This window comes from Armigeres subalbatus, chromosome 2 (assembly GCF_024139115.2).
Source record: "Armigeres subalbatus isolate Guangzhou_Male chromosome 2, GZ_Asu_2, whole genome shotgun sequence".
Taxonomy (NCBI): Eukaryota; Metazoa; Arthropoda; class Insecta; order Diptera; family Culicidae; genus Armigeres; species Armigeres subalbatus.
The window spans coordinates 209,183,579-209,203,206 of NC_085140.1; the positions used below are offsets into that span (position 1 = coordinate 209,183,579).

Below are 19,628 nucleotides of genomic sequence, written 5' to 3' on the forward strand. Positions count from 1 at the left end.
CATCCTCAAGCACTTGTCGAAAGTGCAAAGGACATCACCACACTCAGCTTTGCCAAAGTTCCGGTCTTCCAGCCTCGAAGTCTAATGAAGTCTCCGAATTCAAAGAGAACCCGCTTCATCAATCTGTCGAACAACCCTCCGCATCAGTATCAGCATCACTTGACGAGCACATCAGTTACGCGACGGCCGGCCGCAGACGAAAAAGTGTACTTCTCGCTACTGCCATTGTCATCATTGTTGACGACCATGGAAGGGAACATACAGCCAGGGCATTGCTTGACTCGGGCAGTGAATGCTGTTTCGCCACTGAATCGTTTTCTCAAACACTGAAGGCCCAACGGAAACGAATCCATCTTCCACTCGCAGGGATTGGAATCGCATTTCAAGTTTCTATCGAAAATCCGCTCTCGTGTTTGCAATTACTCTGCCAGATTTCTTCGTCCTGCCAAATATGGCAATCGATCTTCCTTCCACCCCAGTATATGCCTTAGACCAGATCCCTCCAAGCATTCAGCTAGCAGTTCCTGTCTTCCATCAGCCGAACCATGTTGATCTCATATTGGAAGTAGAAATATCCGTTGAGCTTTTCAATGTGACAGGCCGAATCCAGCTTGGGAATGGATTACCAACTCTCGTGAATTCCGTCTTCGGCTGGGTCGTTTCCGGGGAAACCACACAGCCTTCTATCACCACTCCAATCATTTGTAATATTGCCACCGTGAGTGACATCAACAATCTCATGGAGAAATTTTGGTCCATCGAAGAAGACAGCGTTCGTTCTTGTTACTCTGTTGAAGAAATTGCGTGTGAAGAGCATTTCCGCCGAACATTTTCTCGAAATCCCGACGGTCGCTACATCGTGCGTCTTCCTGTAAAAGAAGAGGTGATCGTAAATCTCGTTGACAATCGCCGTACTGCTATTCGTCGTTTCCGGTTACTGCAAACTCAACTTGCGCGAAATGAAGAACTCAACCAACATTATTGTGACTTTATGAACGAGTATTTGACATCGGGTCATATGCAACGCGTTGAAGAGAATCAATCATCTCCGAGACCATGTTATTATCTACCCCATCATGCTGTCGTTAAAGAGGACAGTACCACCACAAGGGTACGAGTTGTTTTTGACGCGTCTTGTCCCACACCAAATGGCCCATCTTTAAATGATGCACTTATGGTCGGCCCAATAGTGCAAGAAAACCTAAGGTCCATTATTATGCGTTCTCGAATCCGCCCGGTTCTTCTCAACGCCGATATTAAGCAGATGTATCGGCAGATTCTTACTGATCATCAAAGCAACAATTTACAGCACATCGTCTGGAGTCCTTCACACGAAGTCCCACTCTATACATACGAATTGAAAACCGTTACATACGGTACCGCCAGCGCTCCTTTTCTTGCCACAAGGGTACTGCAACAACTCGCCGAAGACGAGCAGGACAATTTCCCGGATGCTGCGCACGTGCTTCGGAAAGACTTTTATGTCGATGATTTATACTCTGGAGCAAACACGATAGAAGAAGCTGTTGCTTTGCGAAAGCAACTGGAAGCACTTTTACAGAAGGGGGGATTTGAATTACGTAAATGGATCTCCAACGAATCAGCTGTTGTACAAGACGTTGCTCCTGAGAAGAAAGCCGTTCAATCCACTATCGATTTAGAACGAGATCTAAGTGTGAAAACGCTCGGACTGCATTGGGTGCCAAACACCGACATGCTACGGTATAAGACCAGAGCCTCGTATCCCTCCGAAGAACCTCTCACCAAAAGAATGGCGCTTTCGCAAATAGCATGTTTGTTTGACCCACTAGGGCTAGTAGGGCCAGTCATAACGACTGCCAAAATATTTATGCAAGGAATTTGGACACTTGTAGACAAAGACGGAAAACAGTGGCAATGGGATAAAGAACTTCCACCGACGTTCAAGGCTCGATGGGAATCGTATCAGTCACAACTTCCCAGTCTTAATGAGCTTCGTGTCCCACGCTGCGTCATTCTGCCAAACCCAACAACAATCCAAATACACGTCTTCTCAGATGCTTCCGAACACGCCTATGGGGCATGTGTTTATATTCGCTCCGTAAATTCCAAAGATCAAGTAATGAGTGCACTCTTGACTGCAAAATCGAAAGTCGCACCACTGAAAAAGCAAAGCATACCGCGATTAGAACTTTGCGGGGCCCTAATTGCGGCTCAACTATACGAAAGGGTTGTATCGTCTCTCCAGTTAAAAATCGAAACATTCTTCTGGGTTGATTCAACCGTAGTGCTATGTTGGCTAAAATCCACTCCTTCTTCTTGGATTACATTTGTGGCTAATCGAATTTTGAAGATACAGCTTGCCACTGAACGTTGTGTATGGAATCACGTAGCGGTAAGCCAGAATCCCGCTGATCTAATATCGCGAGGAACATCAGCTGACAACCTTAAGTACAAGGATCTGTGGTGGTGTGGCCCAAAATGGCTACGAAGTGAACCGAATGAGTGGCCAATTCGTCTAATAAACTCCAATCAACCGGAAGAAGCATTACGCGAAGCCAAAGGAGCACCTATTACTACCGTTACGGCTGCAGAAGAATCGTCATTCAACGATCAATACGTAGACAAATTCTCCAACTATAATCACATGCTACGAGTCACCGCTTATTGCATCAGATTCTATTTTAATTGCCGGCAGCGTATGTACAACCCTCGCATTGGCACCTTTCTCACCTCGGAGGAAATCAATCGAGCAGAAATCTCACTCCACGCTCTTGGTTCGCTCGTATCATCTACAACACTTACATGCGGCACCACAACTTCTGATCACTCTACTCAGACTTCGGTACTGGATCATAGGGGCCAGGGACCTCGTCAAGAAAATCGTTCGTAATTGTGTTAGCTGTTTCCGCAATCGTCCAAGGTTATTGGAACAGTTTATGGCAGAGTTACCTAGGGCAAGGGTGACTGCGTCGCGGCCCTTCACGGTCACAGGCATTGATTACTGGGGACCCATTCAGATCCAACCACCTCATAGAAGAGCTGCCCCAAGAAAAGCGTATGTAGCTGTTTTTGTCTGCTTTAGTACGAAAGCTGTTCACCTCGAATTGGTGGCAGATTTGAGTACTGCAAAGTTCTTGCAAGCATTGCGTCGATTTGTTTCCCGGCGAGGGATATGCTCAGAAATTCATAGCGACAACGGACGAAATTTTGTAGGGGCAAACAACGAGCTTCGTTCCCTACTTCGCAGTGAAGACCACAAGGCTGCAATTATAACAGAATGCAACGAAAAGGGTATCAAATGGCATTTTAACCCACCGAAGGCATCCCACTTCGGTGGGCTTTGGGAAGCTGCCATAGCATCGGCCCAAAACACTTTTTCCGAGTGCTAGGAACACGCATATTGGCCTACGATGACACTGAAACATTACTTGCACAGATAGAAAGTTGCCTCAACTCTAGGCCTCTTGTTCCGCTAAACGACGACCCTAGCGACTTCGAGGCGCTTACTCCTGGCCACTTCCTTACCGGCAGTGCATTGAAAGCAGTTCCGGATTACGACTACTCCTCGACACCGTTCAATCGTCTTCGTCAATGGCAGCAAACACAGAAAATATTCCACGACATTTGGAAAAGATGGCACTCCGAATACCTTGCCACACTTCAGCCAAGAACGAAATGGTTGAAAGCCGCTGCTGACATAGAAATCGGTCGACTGGTGATCATTAAAGATGAAAATTCTCCACCTCTGCGATGGGAAATGGGACGTATCGTGGAAGTTCATGCCGGGGCCGACAACATCGTTCGTGTTGTTACTTTATAGCCTATTCAGATTGGGCTATTTATGACTTTGTTAAGTGAGAGGGTATCCAATTATTACGAGGTGTTCAGACTGCAGCAAGATAATATATCTTGACGTTTCCATGTTTCCTCATTTGCACGCTAATACAGGGTTGAATTCAAGGGGAGTTTTAAAATTTAATTTGCGAAATCAAGCATTTGTGTGGCGACAATCGAACATTTTTCTGAACAAAGTTTCTAAGAAAAAAAAATATATAAAAAAAAATATGAAAAGGGATTTTCGAAGAATATTTGAAGCTCTCATTAAGGATAATGAGCGAAGCTACATTCATTAGTTGGGTGCGCCGTTCTTCGGGGAATCACACTATTCCTCAATTTATTTTCAAGTTTAAAAAGTATTTTGATTCTGTACTATGATCGAACGGAGATTTGATAGAAAAATTTAGATACTTTTGGGAATTCTCACAACTAAAAAAAAAGGACGATTGGTCCAATTTTCAAGAAATATTATCGAACTAAAATGTATTTCCACCAGTATCTCCATGTATGAAGGGCAACTCAGCAATTTTTTTTTTCAAAATGGAAACTTAACCATTGAGCCCTAATCGACAATCAATGATACAGTTACTAACAAAATCGAATCGTGTGAATGTGATATAATTTAAACTGGATTTTGGATGAATTAATGCATTACCAATCCATGTTTTATTTAAGGTTATTCTACTTTATATATACATCCCATTCAAATCGTTCAGTTGTCCCACGTGAAAAATGTTGAAATCCAAAGTATATTTAGCCATTCAAGGAGCAGAATTGAAACAATTTATGAAATCATGTTTATTCATCAAATATATTCGTTTTACAACCATTCCTACGTTTGTCCTAAATTGTCTTCCGCATTGGCCCTTGAACTTTGAAAATTTATACGATTTGTTCTATTAAATCTAGGTTTAAGTTAAATACTTCATGTTAATTCTAGAGAGCATCTATTTTTTAAACAATTCATGTTGAATAAGTTGAGAATAAATAATTATCATCATTATTTTTCATCATATAAAATGCTTTCCACAAAACCATCACAATCCGAGTTATTCTTCAGCGCTCAGAAGATTTCCATCTAACATGCATTCGACCCTGCTGCGACAGAAAGAGCATGACTGTCAACTACGAAACGAAATGAAAACAGAGAGAATTTTCTCTCTGGCAAAGAGAGCGTGACGCTTGTCAGTTTTGTTTTGTTGAATTTCTCCCTGCATTCCAGTTAGAACGAAAGCTCTCTCGTAATAATTGTTCGTAATAAATTCTTAATGACTCTTTTTAGCGGGTATCTTTTGACAGCGCAAAATGTATGGAATATTACGTAAATAATGACATCATAAAGCGTATTTACCCTGAAACGCCAATTATTATGTCATTAATGGCGTAATCTGAATAGGCCATTACAAACACCGCACGGAATGTTCAAGCGACCAGTAGCGAAAATCTGTTTACTCCCGATCATGTCAAGATCAGCTGAAATATCGCCACCTCCTATTCGATCTCATGAGAAACTGCTCCATCCAACTAACTTTGAGCCTACGAAACATCAGTAAACAGCAGTTCCAACAATGAAACCTGAAATGGAAAATAAAAAGCCTCTTTTTCAAGAGGACAAGGTTAGAATCTGTCCAATTAGCTATTACTTTGCGAATCCGGCTACCGGGTCTTCTTTTTTGTTTCTATCAACAGTTGAGACATCGCAGCATCAACGATTTGACATCGAGTTGACATCACTACCATGACAAGCAAATCATCATCGTAAGTGACACCATACGTCGTCATCAGACAGTTCGTCAATAATGTAAACAATCATCAAAGCGTATCAGAAATCATTTTCTGAAGGGGCCACACTCCAAATAATCTAAACGTTGTTTCCACCTGAATTTTCAGGTACATTTTACGTGCACACGTAGCTGCAAATGCTTCAGAAAATTCAGGTGAAACTTACGTGTCCGGTGAATTCTATCCAAAACTCAGGTAGAACTTACCTGATTTTCACGTAGAATGAGAATTCTATCAAAAAATCAGGTAAAAGTTACGTGAATTTCAGGTGGAAAAAAATCTACGTACTTTTTCAGGTGGAAAAACGTGCAGATTTTTTTGGGTGCGGAATGTCCGTGTATACACGGAGTGATTTTGACTGTGCATCCGAGCGCCATCTAGTTGTCGATATTCATCATCGTCATCATCACGACTACCTCTTGATCGTGACTTGGTCAACTGACTCCGACAACTTTTACGTTTGGCAGCAATGACCCTTCGGAAATAGCAACATGGCGAAAGCTTACTTCCGATGATACCAACCGGTGATAATCTATAAAAGCTCGCTGTGCCATGAGCATGTTCTCTTTTAAAGTTCAATTATTGTAGCATAATGTTATCCTAAATTAGTGTGGACCATGTGGAAAAGGGAAGAAATTTGAATTAAGAGAAATGAAGTGAATTAAAGCGTTACAATTTGAAAAATCCTAATGGGCAATTGAAATAACTAAGTTTGTGAAGAAGATTAAATAGTTGGATTATAAATAAACTTACATGTCTATCAGTGAAATTTAATAACATATTACCGGAAAGAAAGTGAACGGATACGGGGATCAATCAGACTACTGCTCATCATTGCTACCGACATCTTGTTATTTGTAATAAGTGATCGATATCAAGTGCCATTAGTTTGTTCTTATCCAAAGCATATCTTGATATTTAAATTATATTTCGGTGCAAAATTATGATATTGTGGCCAGTTCTTTTATCTCTTATATCAATCAACTCCATATCATGTTTTGTTATTCTGTTCATAGCTTCTGCCCGGGTATAATTACGTTTTCAATAATTAGTTATCGTTGATATACAAATAGTCAGTGTTGTCCTACACTCAGGGCGAAAAAATCTGCTCTTTGATTTTACTCCATCTAAACGATTTTATAGTCTTAACTAAGTAAGTGTAACTAATAGAAGGATATTTGAATTTTCTAAATGTCATGTCAAACTGTCAAAAAAATGCACGCCAGAGCAACAGGAGCGCGCGTGCTGAAAATACACTTTTTTCAATAGTTTGATATGACATTTAGAAAATTCAAATATCCCTCTATTAGTTACACTTACTTAGCTAAGATTATAAAATCGTTTAGATGGAGTAAAATCAAAGAGCAGATTTTTTTTCACTGAGTGTAGGACAACACTGCAAACAGTTATGGCCTCAATCCAAGTTTTTCTTCTTTCTTGAATCGAGCTCTCAGCTTCTCGTTGCTTGTAATAATAGTTCACAATCCTTTGCGGGTACTATTACGTAACCTGTTCTGGAGGTTATAATATTGTGTGTTGCATGGAATTCAAAAATGTATTGCAAAATATTAGCACTTTAACAACGCTTATTTTTCAATTCCAGCCTGACAAATAGAAGTTACTCGTATAAACGTGTCTATCTAATCATTCGATTAGATTATTGTTTTTGTACTATCTACCGTTTCATTGACTTCCCGTTTGACGCATACTTCTCCGAACGTATAGTATCTTCTGCAGGGGCATCAGAGTTATCGATGGTACAGGGATGATATGTTAATCCGGATATCAGGTGTGCCAAAACTGCACTGGGTTAATGCCAGGGTTTGCAGAAATCGCTCTCAATAGATAACGAACAACGATAAAAGAGAGGCTATAACAAATATAACAAACTTGTATTAAACAAATTTATCAAACTTGTATACAAGTGCGAAAAAACAGAATCGGATAGGCAGCCCGCCAGCCCCCACAGAAAAATGGTGATTCTCGCTTTGGTTTCGCTCCTTTCGTGTTTGTTACTACACAGATGTCTAGAACAAGTTGAAATGCATCATCTGAGCCAGTGCTCCCCGAAATTGGAGCTTCTTAAAAGAAATTTATCATGGGGTATAGCATCCCGAATCAGTTCTCTATCATGACAGCTTGCGTAAAAAGTTTCTCGCGGTATGCTACATATCGTATATGTATGGGGCCGTACACAGATAAAAATATGTTGTGATTTTAAATGTATTTTCATGCACATATTTGGAGCATGCAAATAAACGTAATATTCAATCGATCTCACCATTCTTTTAAATCGAAATAAATGTAAACGGTGCTTGCTTGTAAAATTCAATCAAGTTTAATTGAATATCAAATGTTAATTCGTTTGATGGGATGAGCTGCATTTTTACACGTCGTTGAATATTCAAAATTATTTGCTGTGTACACATATTACTGCTTGCGGGCAGCAGGGACTATGTCCAAGGGCTTGACGATCCCTCCCCAGGCCATCTGCGAGTTGTGGGGCTTGCCTAGGATGTGGTGGGGTTTGACAGTGGGCCCTGTTAAACCTCTATAAAAGCTGCATGTATCCGCAAGTAGGCTCCACCAAAGCGACCGTGTGCCGCTCAAAGCGCACAAGCCCAAGTCCTGGTGTTAGGTGGGACGCTAAACAGCCCTGACACGACGGCCCTCCGACGAGACAGGAGGTTTGCGCAGGCCCAATAAGCCGCCTAGAAAACCAATCATTACGAACAATATAAGGGATGATGCGGCTCGGTATAAGCGGCAGGGGCCTGGGCGACGAATAAAGGATCGCGGTGGGAAGCTTGGAACATGGAACTGCAGGGCGCTAGGTTTCGCAGGTTGCGACAGATGATCTACAATGAATTACATCCCCGCAACTTCGACGTCGTGGCGCTGCAGGAGATTTGCTGGACAGGACAGAAAGTGTGGAAAAGCGGGCATCGAGCGGCTACCTTCTATCAAAGCTGTGGCACCACCAACGAGCTGGGAACCGGCTTCATAGTGCTGGGTAAGATGCGCCAACGCGTGATTGGGTGGTAGCCAATCAACGCAAGGATGTGCAAGCTGAGGATTAAAGGCCGTTTCTTCAACTATAGCATCATCAACGTGCACTGCCCACACGAAGGGAGACCCGACGACGAGAAAGAAGCGTTCTACGCACAGCTGGAGCAGATATACGATGGATACCCACTGCGGGACGTTAAAATCGTCATCGGTGACATGAACGCACAGGTAGGAAGGGAGGAAATGTATAGACCGGTCATCGGACCGGATAGTCTGCACACCGTATCGAATGACAACGGCCAACGATGCATAAACTTCGCAGCCTCCCGCGGAATGGTAGTCCGAAGCACCTTCTTTCCCCGTAAAAATATCCACAAGGCCACATGGAGATCACCTAACCAAGAAACGGAAAACCAAATCGACCACGTTCTAATCGACGGTAAATTCTTCTCCGACATCACGAACGTCCGCACTTACCGCAGTGCGAATATTGAATCCGACCACTACCTCGTTGCAGTATGCCTGCGTTCAAAACTCTCGACGGTGTACAACACGCGTCGAAGTCGGACGCCGCGGCTTAACATTGGCCGGCTACAAGACGGTAGACTAGCCCAAGAATACGCGCAGCAGCTGGAAGTGGCACTTCCAACGGAAGAGCAGCTAGGCGCAGCATCTCTTGAAGATGGCTGGAGAGATATTCGATCCGCCATTGGTAGCACCGCAACCGCTGCACTTGGCACGGTGCCCCCGGATCAGAGAAACGACTGGTATGACGGCGAATGTGAGCAGTTAGTGGAAGAGAAGAATGCAGTATGGGTGAGATTGCTGCAACACCACACGAGGGCGAACGAGGCACGATATAAACAGGCGCGGAACAGACAAAACTCGATTTTCCGGAGGAAAAAGCGCCAGCAGGAAGATCGAGACCGTGAAGAAACGGAGCAACTGTACCGCGCTAATAACACACGAAAGTTCTATGAGAAGTTAAACCGTTCACGTAAGGGCCACGTGCCACAGCCCGATATGTGTAAGGACATAAACGGGAACCTTCTTACGAACGAGCGTGATGTGATCCAAAGGTGGCGGCAGCACTACGAAGAACACCTGAATGGCGATGTGGCAGACGAAGATGGCGGTATGGTCATGGACCTGGAAGAACGCGCGCAGGACTTAATTTTAGCGGCTCCGGATCTCCAGGAAACCCAGGAGGAGATTGGCCGGCTCAAAAACAACAAAGCTCCTGGGGTTGACCAACTACCAGGAGAGCTATTTAAACACGGTTGTGAGGCACTGGCTAGAGCGCTGCACTGGGTCATTACCAAGATTTGGGAGGAGGAAGTTTTGCCGCAGGAGTGGATGGAAGGTGTCGTGTGTCCCATCTACAAAAAGGGCGATAAGCTGGATTGTAGCAACTACCGCGCAATCACATTGCTGAACGCCGCCTACAAGGTACTCTCCCAAATTTTATGCCGTCGACTAGCACCAACTGCAAGGGAGTTCGTGGGGCAGTACCAGGCGGGTTTTATGGGCGAACGCTCCACCACGGACCAGGTGTTTGCCATTCGCCAAGTACTGCAGAAATGCCGCGAATACAACGTGCCCACACATCATCTATTCATCGACTTCAAAGCCGCATATGATACAATCGATCGGGACCAGCTATGGCAGCTAATGCACGAACACGGTTTTCCGGATAAACTGACACGGTTGATCAAAGCGACGATGGATCAGGTGATGTGCGTAGTTCGAGTTTCAGGGGCATTCTCGAGTCCCTTCGAAACCCGCAGAGGGTTACGGCAAGGTGATGGTCTTTCGTGTTTGCTATTCAACATCGCTTTGGAAGGTGTAATACGAAGAGCAGGGATTAACACGAGTGGTACAATTTTCAATAAGTCCGTCCAGCTATTTGGTTTCGCCGACGACATAGATATTATGGCACGTAACTTTGAGAAGATGGAGGAAGCCTACATCAGACTGAAGAGGGAAGCTAAGCGGATCGGACTAGTCATCAACACGTCGACTTCGTCTTCGACGTGTTAGGAAGAGGTTCAAGAGAAGACAATGTGAGCCACCCACCGCGAGTTTGCATCGGTGGTGACGAAATCGAGGTGGTAGAAGAATTTGTGTACTTGGGCTCACTGGTGACTGCCGAAAATGACACCAGCAGAGAAATTCGGAGACGCATAGTGGCTGGAAATCGTACGTACTTTGGACTCCGCAAGACGCTCCGATCGAATAGAGTTCGCCGCCGTACCAAACTGACAATCTTCTTCTTCTTCTTATTGGCATTACATCCCCACACTGGGACAGAGCCGCCTCGCAGCTTAGTGTTCATTAAGCACTTCCACAGTTATTAACTGCGAGGTTTCTAAGCCAAGTTACCATTTTTGCATTCGTATATCATGAGGCTAACACGATGATACTTTTATGCCCAGGGAAGTCGAGACAATTTCCAATCCGAAAATTACCTAGACCGGCACCGGGAATCGAACCCTGACTGACAAACTGACAATCTACAAAACGCTAATTAGACCGGTGGTCCTCTACGGACACGAGACCTGGACGATGCTCGTGGAGGACCAACGCGCACTTGGAGTTTTCGAAAGGAAAGTGCTGCGTACATTCTATGGTGGGGTGCAGATGGCGGACGGTACGTGGAGGAGGCGAATGAACCACGAATTGCATCAGCTGTTGGGAGAACCATCCATCGTTCACACCGCGAAAATCGGACGACTGCGATGGGCCGGGCACGTAGCCAGAATGTCGGACAGTAACCCGGTGAAAATGGTTCTCGACAACGATCCGACAGGCACAAGAAGGCGAGGTGCGCAGCGGGCAAGGTGGATCGATCAGGTGGAAGATGACTTGCGGACCCTCCGTAGACTGCGTGGTTGGCGACGTGTAGCCATGGACCGAGCCGAATGGAGAAGACTCTTATATACCGCACAGGCCACTTCGGCCTTAGTCTGAATAAATAATAATAACATATTACGTAAGCACTTATGGGGGGAGGGGGGGTCGGTCAATATCTTACGCTCCATATAAATAAAAATTCATTTGTATGAAAAAAAATCTTACATGGGGGGAGGGGGGTCGAAAAACCCAGAAAAAATGCTTACGTAATAAGTGTACGACCCCTATACAGAGATGATAAGTGAGAGACTTGCTCTTTCTCTTTAGGATTCAATCCCTGGTTAATGCTTTTGGATATTGTAATACTGTGAAAGTGAAGGCTGACAGTCAGGTTATTCTATTCTCTTAGTATGACCGTGTGACACTGTCCTGAAACGGCGAATGGGCTAATGGTTAGGCTGTATACCGTCATATAGTTTCGCCTACTGGGTGGCAGTAGGCTCAGATGTCCTTCCTGACTTGCGATGATCTGGCTCTGAACAAGGCACGATGTCTCCATGATTAAAATGATTACCTCTGAAACACCCACCACGCGAAAATATGTGATCTCCTCTTTCATGTCGTGAGTAAACTAAAATTTTCTTTCGGAGGAAAGTTCCCAAATTCGTGAACCAGCAAAAATACACCGTGATCTAATTAATGGATTCGGAAACACCAGTCCCGTTTTCCAGTACGTTCCCGAAAACGTGACTGTGGGTACCGAAACTGTGACTAAAAGTATATTATGCATCTCATGATAAACAGTCAGATCGAGATCATCTCAATGAGCATCGTTGAATTCAGCTTTGGCAACCCCATTCTGCGGCTTATTAAATTTAACAGCGCAGACTCGCATCTTGTGTAAAAGCTTATGGGCGCGCTGCTGCGTAATCTTTACTTGCGCGTTACCACCGTGAAGAGCTGAGCGTTTGAGAAGAGCGCGACAATACCGTGGGGTTGTTAGTTCACAAATTTGGGAATGCTTTTTTTTTGTGTATAAACAGGCCGTACTGATCCTCTGCGCACTAGTTGCAGAGGCAAAGATGGAGTGGAAGTCTCTAGTTGAGGCCAATAAAGAAGCAGAACGGAAGGGAAGATTCGCGTAAAGGAGTAGGCGATGAGCCAGACGGCGAAGCCCTGCGATGAGGCCGAGGGGACTTCCTTCTTCGGAAAAGTGGCTGGCGGAGAAACTGACTGCGGAACTTCGAAAGCGGATGGCCATTAGCGGTGCAACTAAAACTCAACGGAAAAGAGTCGTGTAGGTTGCCGACTCTAAGGAACAGCGGAAAACAGTGCCACAGTGGCAAATAGAGCTAAATAAGTCATAAGAGCCAGAACGGAATCCTGGTGGCTAATAAGGGAAGTGCCGGTAGAGAAAACCTCACGCACACGTAGGGTGACCATATGAAATTTATTCAAAGGAGGACAATTCATCAAAATCGTAGCGAAAAAGGAGGACATTTGGTTAAAAAGGAGGACATACAATTATCGATCGATTTTTGGTTTTTTATATGATTAAAAATATTATATTTGTTAGAGTTTTACACACTAATTTTTATTGAAAAAATATTTTGTAAGAACCACAAGTAAACCAGCCAACAAGAGATCGTATCGATCGTAAGATCGTTTACGTACACTTTGCATGAACTCAAATAGAGACATGTGCCTATATCGGCTCCATCTTACACTTATTCGCTAGCACATGCAACTTTGGTTTAGTGGGTAGACATCTTCTTCTACTTTATTAACATTACATCTCCAGATGAAATATTTCCAACTGTCATTATAGTCTATATTAATCATATATAATAAAACTGCAAGCACCTTCTTTGTAATGGTAAGATGGTTTTAGCGCCAACTAAATTTAAAATCAACAATGAACAGCATATTAACAAGAAAAGCTCATCGCAAACAATTCTTAAAATTTGTCAATAGATAACTGACTGAACATTAGGTTATATAAGATCCGAGCACAAGATGCTCCCTGGACAGAAGTCATGAACAGGCTACAATATCAAAAAAATCATCAAAATATCATTTAAATTTCAAGATTTGCTATGGATAAGATTTAACTAATGGCACATGATATTGATCACTTCTTACAGAAAGCATAGCCTGCTCTTCTCATGATATTTTAGTGCAAAATATAGATATTGACGTCTGATCTTTTATCTCTTATATCCTTATATCAATCATATCAATGTCCTGTCATGTATTATTGAGCTATTTTTGTCTACTCAGGTTATTAGACCAGTGATTTTTTTTTTCTAGAATGCCATTTAGAATCACAATTCAAGGCACGTAAATGAGAATGATATCGTTAATTGTGTCACCAAGTTCTTAACTGAAGAATTTCAAAACTGTTCAGATTTACACTAAAGAAACTACTGACTAGAGATGGGCAAAACGGACCATTTCGTTGAACGGATCAGATCTAGGTCATTCAGTTTAATGATCCGGATCTTTCTTATGGATCTGATGTTTGGAACATAACGTAAGGAGAATGCAGAAAGAGGAAACGGTTGTCATAATGGGCCACACTTTTGACCAATACAGGCAATAATTTCACCCTTCTTTCGCTCATTAGCATATATAACATGTGTAGAAGACCTACAATAAACCTGTTATTCTGTCATTTTGATACAAATGCTTTGATAATTCGCTGATCTAGTGAACAGGATCTTTCAATAAGCGTGCTACGAATCATTCACTCACTTCGAAGATCCGGATCAGTTTAACGGTTCCGGATCTGAACGCCTATCTCTAATTCTGGCATGGCATGGCGGCTGCACTTTGCCGCACATATTCGATGCGATCATGCAATTCGATAAGAAGCATTTGAATTTTCCCTAATTCCGATTTTTCTGTTATCGTCGACAGGTGTTACTTTAACTCGAGCATTGAATTTTCGATATTAACAATGATTTCATTCAAAAAACAAAAATGTGTACAACGATCAACTTGCGTATAGGGTTTCTTACCCCATTCCCGGCCTAACATGCGTACCACTGCATTATTTTATTGATATTTATGACAGGAAGCAACTTTCCTGAACTTTGTGGGCTGTATAATACTGCAATGGGGTTCACTTCTGCTTAAAAAATAGCTATTCGTGCTAAATATCGTTCAAAAACGCTTTTATTTGATTTAAATTAACGAGGTGCAGCACTCATTTCAGTCATAGCGATTCCCATTCCGGCATACAAAAAACCAGTTCCCGGCCTAAGCAAAATTTCACTCAATCTCTCAACATTTTATTCTCATTCTCTCTCGGGACGGTAGAAAATGCGACGTAAACAAAAATATGCACGTTACACGACAACAAGATGCCAGATGGTATTATTCATAATCATTTTTATTTGGTTGAGAAGATATATTTACTCATCCAAATTTCTTCCAAATACTTAAAAACAATATTTTTTTCACCTTTTGAAATCGAGAGAATTATAAATAACATGATAGCGTCAACGTATTAGACAGTTTTCCTATTAACGATAAATGATCATTTTCATACACGGTGCGGCTAAAAATTCTTAGGCCGAGGTGATTTTTTGTTCGGTTTGAGGATACATTCTAAAATGTATTCTAATATGTTTAAATAAGTTCTAGTGAAACGTTCTAGTGATAATAAGAAGAATTGAAGTGCGTTTGTTTATAATTATTGTGTTGTGATTAACAGCGTCAAGCAATGGTTGTATCGAGCACTGTGACTACTTTCAGGTAGGTGTTTATTTTGATGATACTGCTTTGTAAAAGTGAAAGAATCACTCCGGCTCAGTGGTGTGGCAACGGAGAGCGAAATTTTGAAATCTACATTTTTATTTTCTACAATTGGATCAATTAGGAGTAAAACAAGTGGTTGACAAATATTGAGTATTGTGCAAGATAAATTGGAGACTTTTTAAAAATTATCAATCATAAACCTACGGCTTCCAAATAGTATAAATCATTAGTTTTCTGTGCAGTGAGCCGGGAACCGGGTCCATAGGCCCAAGTAGTGATTTACCCTAATTATTAATTCAACTGTTTTTTTAAATCTCCAAAAAGGAGGGCATTTTAATGCAAAAGGAGGACATTTGATTTTTAATGAAAAAGGAGGACATGTCCTCCTTTAGGATACCATATGGTCACCCTACGCACACGCAACAACTTCCTAAAAGCACTTTGTTTCTATTCGGTTTCATTAAAGGCATTGGAAAAACATCAAAGCACGACAAAGTTGCATCAAGATGTCAAAAGCGTTCGAATTGTGATCATTGCTTCATTCAAATTGCAATGCAGTACGTGTTTGACATTTGGAAACAAACAAACAAAAAATACTGCACTAAGTGTATGTTGCAAACACGAAACAAAATCATTATGCTGCATTTTTTTTACCATTTAACTTCAATGCGTATTTCAAAATTTAATTGTTTGTTTAAATTAAGTTGCAGATAAGTTGAATGTGTCTTCATGTTTAATTTAGCATCGTTCAACGTTTTGACAACTTACATTTTTTTCCTGTGATGGTGCAAGCAAGTAACAGAAAATTCGGGTACAAAACTTCATAATCGTATGGTTTTTATGGTGAGTCAACATATAGTCCTTACGAAGTGTAGAATGGTGCTGTGGTAGAGTGAGGGTCTATTAATCAGAAGGTCCATAAATTGAATCCAGTTTTATATTTTTATTTTTTTTTCGCTGTAGTATTTTGCAACATTATTGCAATGTTACTGCAATCAAAGGATGTTCCGTGGGCTCCACCTCTTGCGCTTTTTAGATTGCAAGAGAGTTATATTTAATGGCACATACGCAAAGATTGTTTCTTTCCGAATAGTTGCAACACAGTGAAATGTGCAGTAGTGAAACAATTTGTGCTGCTTGGGCTTCTAATGGCACATCTTTCAATGGTCGCGACAGATGCGAAGCAAATATTTTCAAAGCTGGTGGTAGGCGCTTCTCCAATGTCCTGAAGATAGCCTTCAGGGCGATGAAAATCTCACTGGCCTAGGGGCGGATGTCAACTGCATCCGTAGAACTCAGAAGGGTGAGATGATCCTCGTCATGAAGCGGGATGCTGCGCAGAAGAGCTCTGTGTATAAAAAGTTAGCAGAGGAGAGGAGTTCAAATTAGAGCCTGTATGTGCGTATGTAAGGGAGTATGTGTACAAATTTTGTAGACACACTTTCTGGAACTTAGCATTAACCGATTTACTCGCATTAAGTTGCGTTCCCATTTTTTTTTCTATTGAAAATTGGTCCGATTGGCATTTCGGAATTATTGAAAAATTATTGTTTTTTCCTAAGAGTCCCCCTTGGAAAAAAATTTCAAAATAATTTGTTTTTCCAAAAAGGTGGTAAAGGAATCATTAATTAATTCAAAAACATGCAAAATGATAGAAAAATGCGATATATTGTCCTAAAGTGCTTTTTGAACTTTCTTATGTGATTTTTTCACTACATTTTACGATGCATAACCGCCGGTAATCTGTTTTTTTTACAATACCAAACGCATCACGAATTATTATTCGTTTGGTATTAATAGGAAAAATCACTACTTGGGCCTTTGTATCCGATTCCCGGCTCACTGTTTCTGTACATGATTTCTATTGTTTGTAAGCCGTAGGTTTATCTTCTACTAGCTATATGTGCCCCTTGCTCGGAATTGCCAGTTGGATTCGCAGTTTTTTTCACAATCGGAAGATGAATAAACCAATTGGTCAACAGGATAATTGTGTTTTCTTATTGATACTTCATCATTTGATTAAAAGAAGGCACATTTCATTTGAAAACATTGATTGATTTTGAAGAAGGGATCAAACTCACAATCACTTTATTCCGGGCTAGCGTCTATTTAAAAAAAAGTAAAAACATCAACCGATGCGTTATTCCGGGCAAAAGTATATTTTTAAAGAACGGATCATATTCACTTCTCCTTCTGGATGGTGAAAATCCATGTTGTGCATATGCATAATCGAGTTCCAGACATAGTAATTGATTTCCACTCCGGGTGGCTTAATACCCGGCAGATAGGACTGAACTTTGAATGTACTGAACTAGAGTGGCGATCTCTGTTCGCTAATGTGGTCGGGATGGAATCTGACGACCAACTGGCACAACCTCTTACAACCCTACTTCATTGAGCACCGTTGCTGATGAAGCAAGTGTGTAGGAGCCGGACAATACTAAATACTCATCCTACTTGGTTGGCATTGTACAAAAATACATATGAGAGATTTAGTTCTGAAAATGTATTGCGAGAGTTCGGCTACGTGACCGTTGCTGGGAATTTGGTTTCATCAGTACCCGCTAAGCTAGGGAAAGCACCTGTCTAGCGTACTGGTTTCGTGGGATCGAACTTCACTGAACGGAGCGGTTACTCTGCAATACTTTTTCCGAACTAAATCTAGGGGAAGGGGGGGCAATATGCCCTAGCTAAGCAAACACTGTTGGGGGCAGCAGGGACTATGTCCAAGGGCTTGACGATCCCTCCCCAGGCCATCTGCGAATTGTGGCGCCTGCCTAGAATATGGTGGGGTTTGACAGTTAAACCTCTATAAAAAGCTGCATGTATCCGTAAGTAGGCTCCGCTAAAGCGACCGTGTGCCGCTCAAAGCGCACAAGCCCAAGTCCTGGTGTTAGGTGGGACGCTAAACAGCCCTGACACGACGGCCCTCCGACGAGACAGGAGGTTTGCGCAGGCCCAATAAGCCGCCTTCAAAAACAACTATTACGAACGACATAGAAGATAATACGACTCGATACAATCGGCAACGACCTAGGCGACGAATAAAGGATCACGATTGGAAGCTTGGAACATGGAACTGCAAGTCGCTAGGCTTCGCAGGTTGCGATAGGATAATCTACGATGAATTACATCCCCGCAACTTCGATGTCGTAGCGCTGCAGGAAATCTGCTGGACAGGACAGAAAGTGTGGAAAAGCGGGCATCGAGCGGCTACCTTCTACCAAAGCTGTGGCACCACCAACGAGCTGGGAACCGGCTTCATAGTGCTGGGAAAGATGCGCCAACGAGTGATTGGGTGGCAGCCAATCAACGCAAGGATGTGCAAGCTGAGGATAAAAGGCCGTTTCTTCAACTATAGCATCATTAACGTGCACTGCCCACACGAAGGGAGATCCGACGACGAGAAAGAAGCGTTCTATGTGCAGCTGGAGCAGACATACGATGGATGCCCACTGCGGGACGTCAAAATCGTCATCGGTGACATGAACGCTCAGGTAGGAAGGGAGGAAATGTATAGACCGGTCATCGGACCGGATAGTCTGCATACCGTATCAAACGACAACGGCCAACGATGCATAAACTTTGCAGCCTCCCGCGGAATGGTAGTCCGAAGCACTTTCTTCCCCCGCAAGAATATCCACAAGGCCACATGGAAACCACCTAATCAAGTAACGGAAAACCAAATCGACCACGTTCTAATCGACGGTAAATTCTTCTCCGACATCACGAACGTACGCACTTACCGCAGTGCGAATATTGAATCCGACCACTACCTCGTCGCAGTATGTCTGCGCTCAAAACTCTCGACGGTGATCAACACGCGTCGGAGTCGTCCGCCGCGGCTTAACATTGGGCGGCTACAAGACGGTAGACTAGCCCAAGACTACGCGCAGCAGCTGGAAGTGGCACTCCCAACGGAAGAGCAGCTTGAAGATGGCTGGAGAGATATTCGATCCGCCATTGGAAGCACCGCAACCGCTGCACTAGGCACGGTGGCTCCGGAGCAGAGAAACGACTGGTATGACGGCGAATGTGAGCAGTTAGTTGAGGAGAAGAATGCAGCATGGGCGAGATGGCTGCAACACCGCACGAGGGCGAACGAGGCACGATACAAACGGGCGCGGAACAGACAAAACTCGATTTTCCGGAGAAAAAAGCGCCAGCAGGAAGATCGAGACCGTGAAGAGACGGAGGAACTGTACCGCGCTAATAACGCACGAAAGTTCTATGAGAAGTTGAACCGTTCACGTAAGGGCCACGTGCCACAGCCCGATATGTGTAAGGACATAAACGGGAACCTTCTTACGAACGAGCGTGAGGTGATCCAAAGGTGGCGGCAGCACTACGAAGAGCACCTGAATGGCGATATGGCAGACAACGGTGGCGGTATGGTAATGAAC

General features: G+C 43.0%; 1 protein-coding gene across 1 annotated transcript; it reads left to right on the forward strand.

The window, feature by feature from the left end:
* The first annotated feature begins 451 nt into the window (after nucleotides 1–451).
* LOC134209533 (uncharacterized) lies at nucleotides 452–3,802 on the forward strand. The gene is made up of 2 exons (XM_062685511.1): nucleotides 452–1,722; nucleotides 3,442–3,802. Exons 1-2 carry the CDS (start codon nucleotides 452–454, stop codon nucleotides 3,800–3,802), a joined length of 1,632 nt encoding a protein of 543 aa, XP_062541495.1.
* Nucleotides 3,803–19,628: the final 15,826 nt, after the last annotated feature.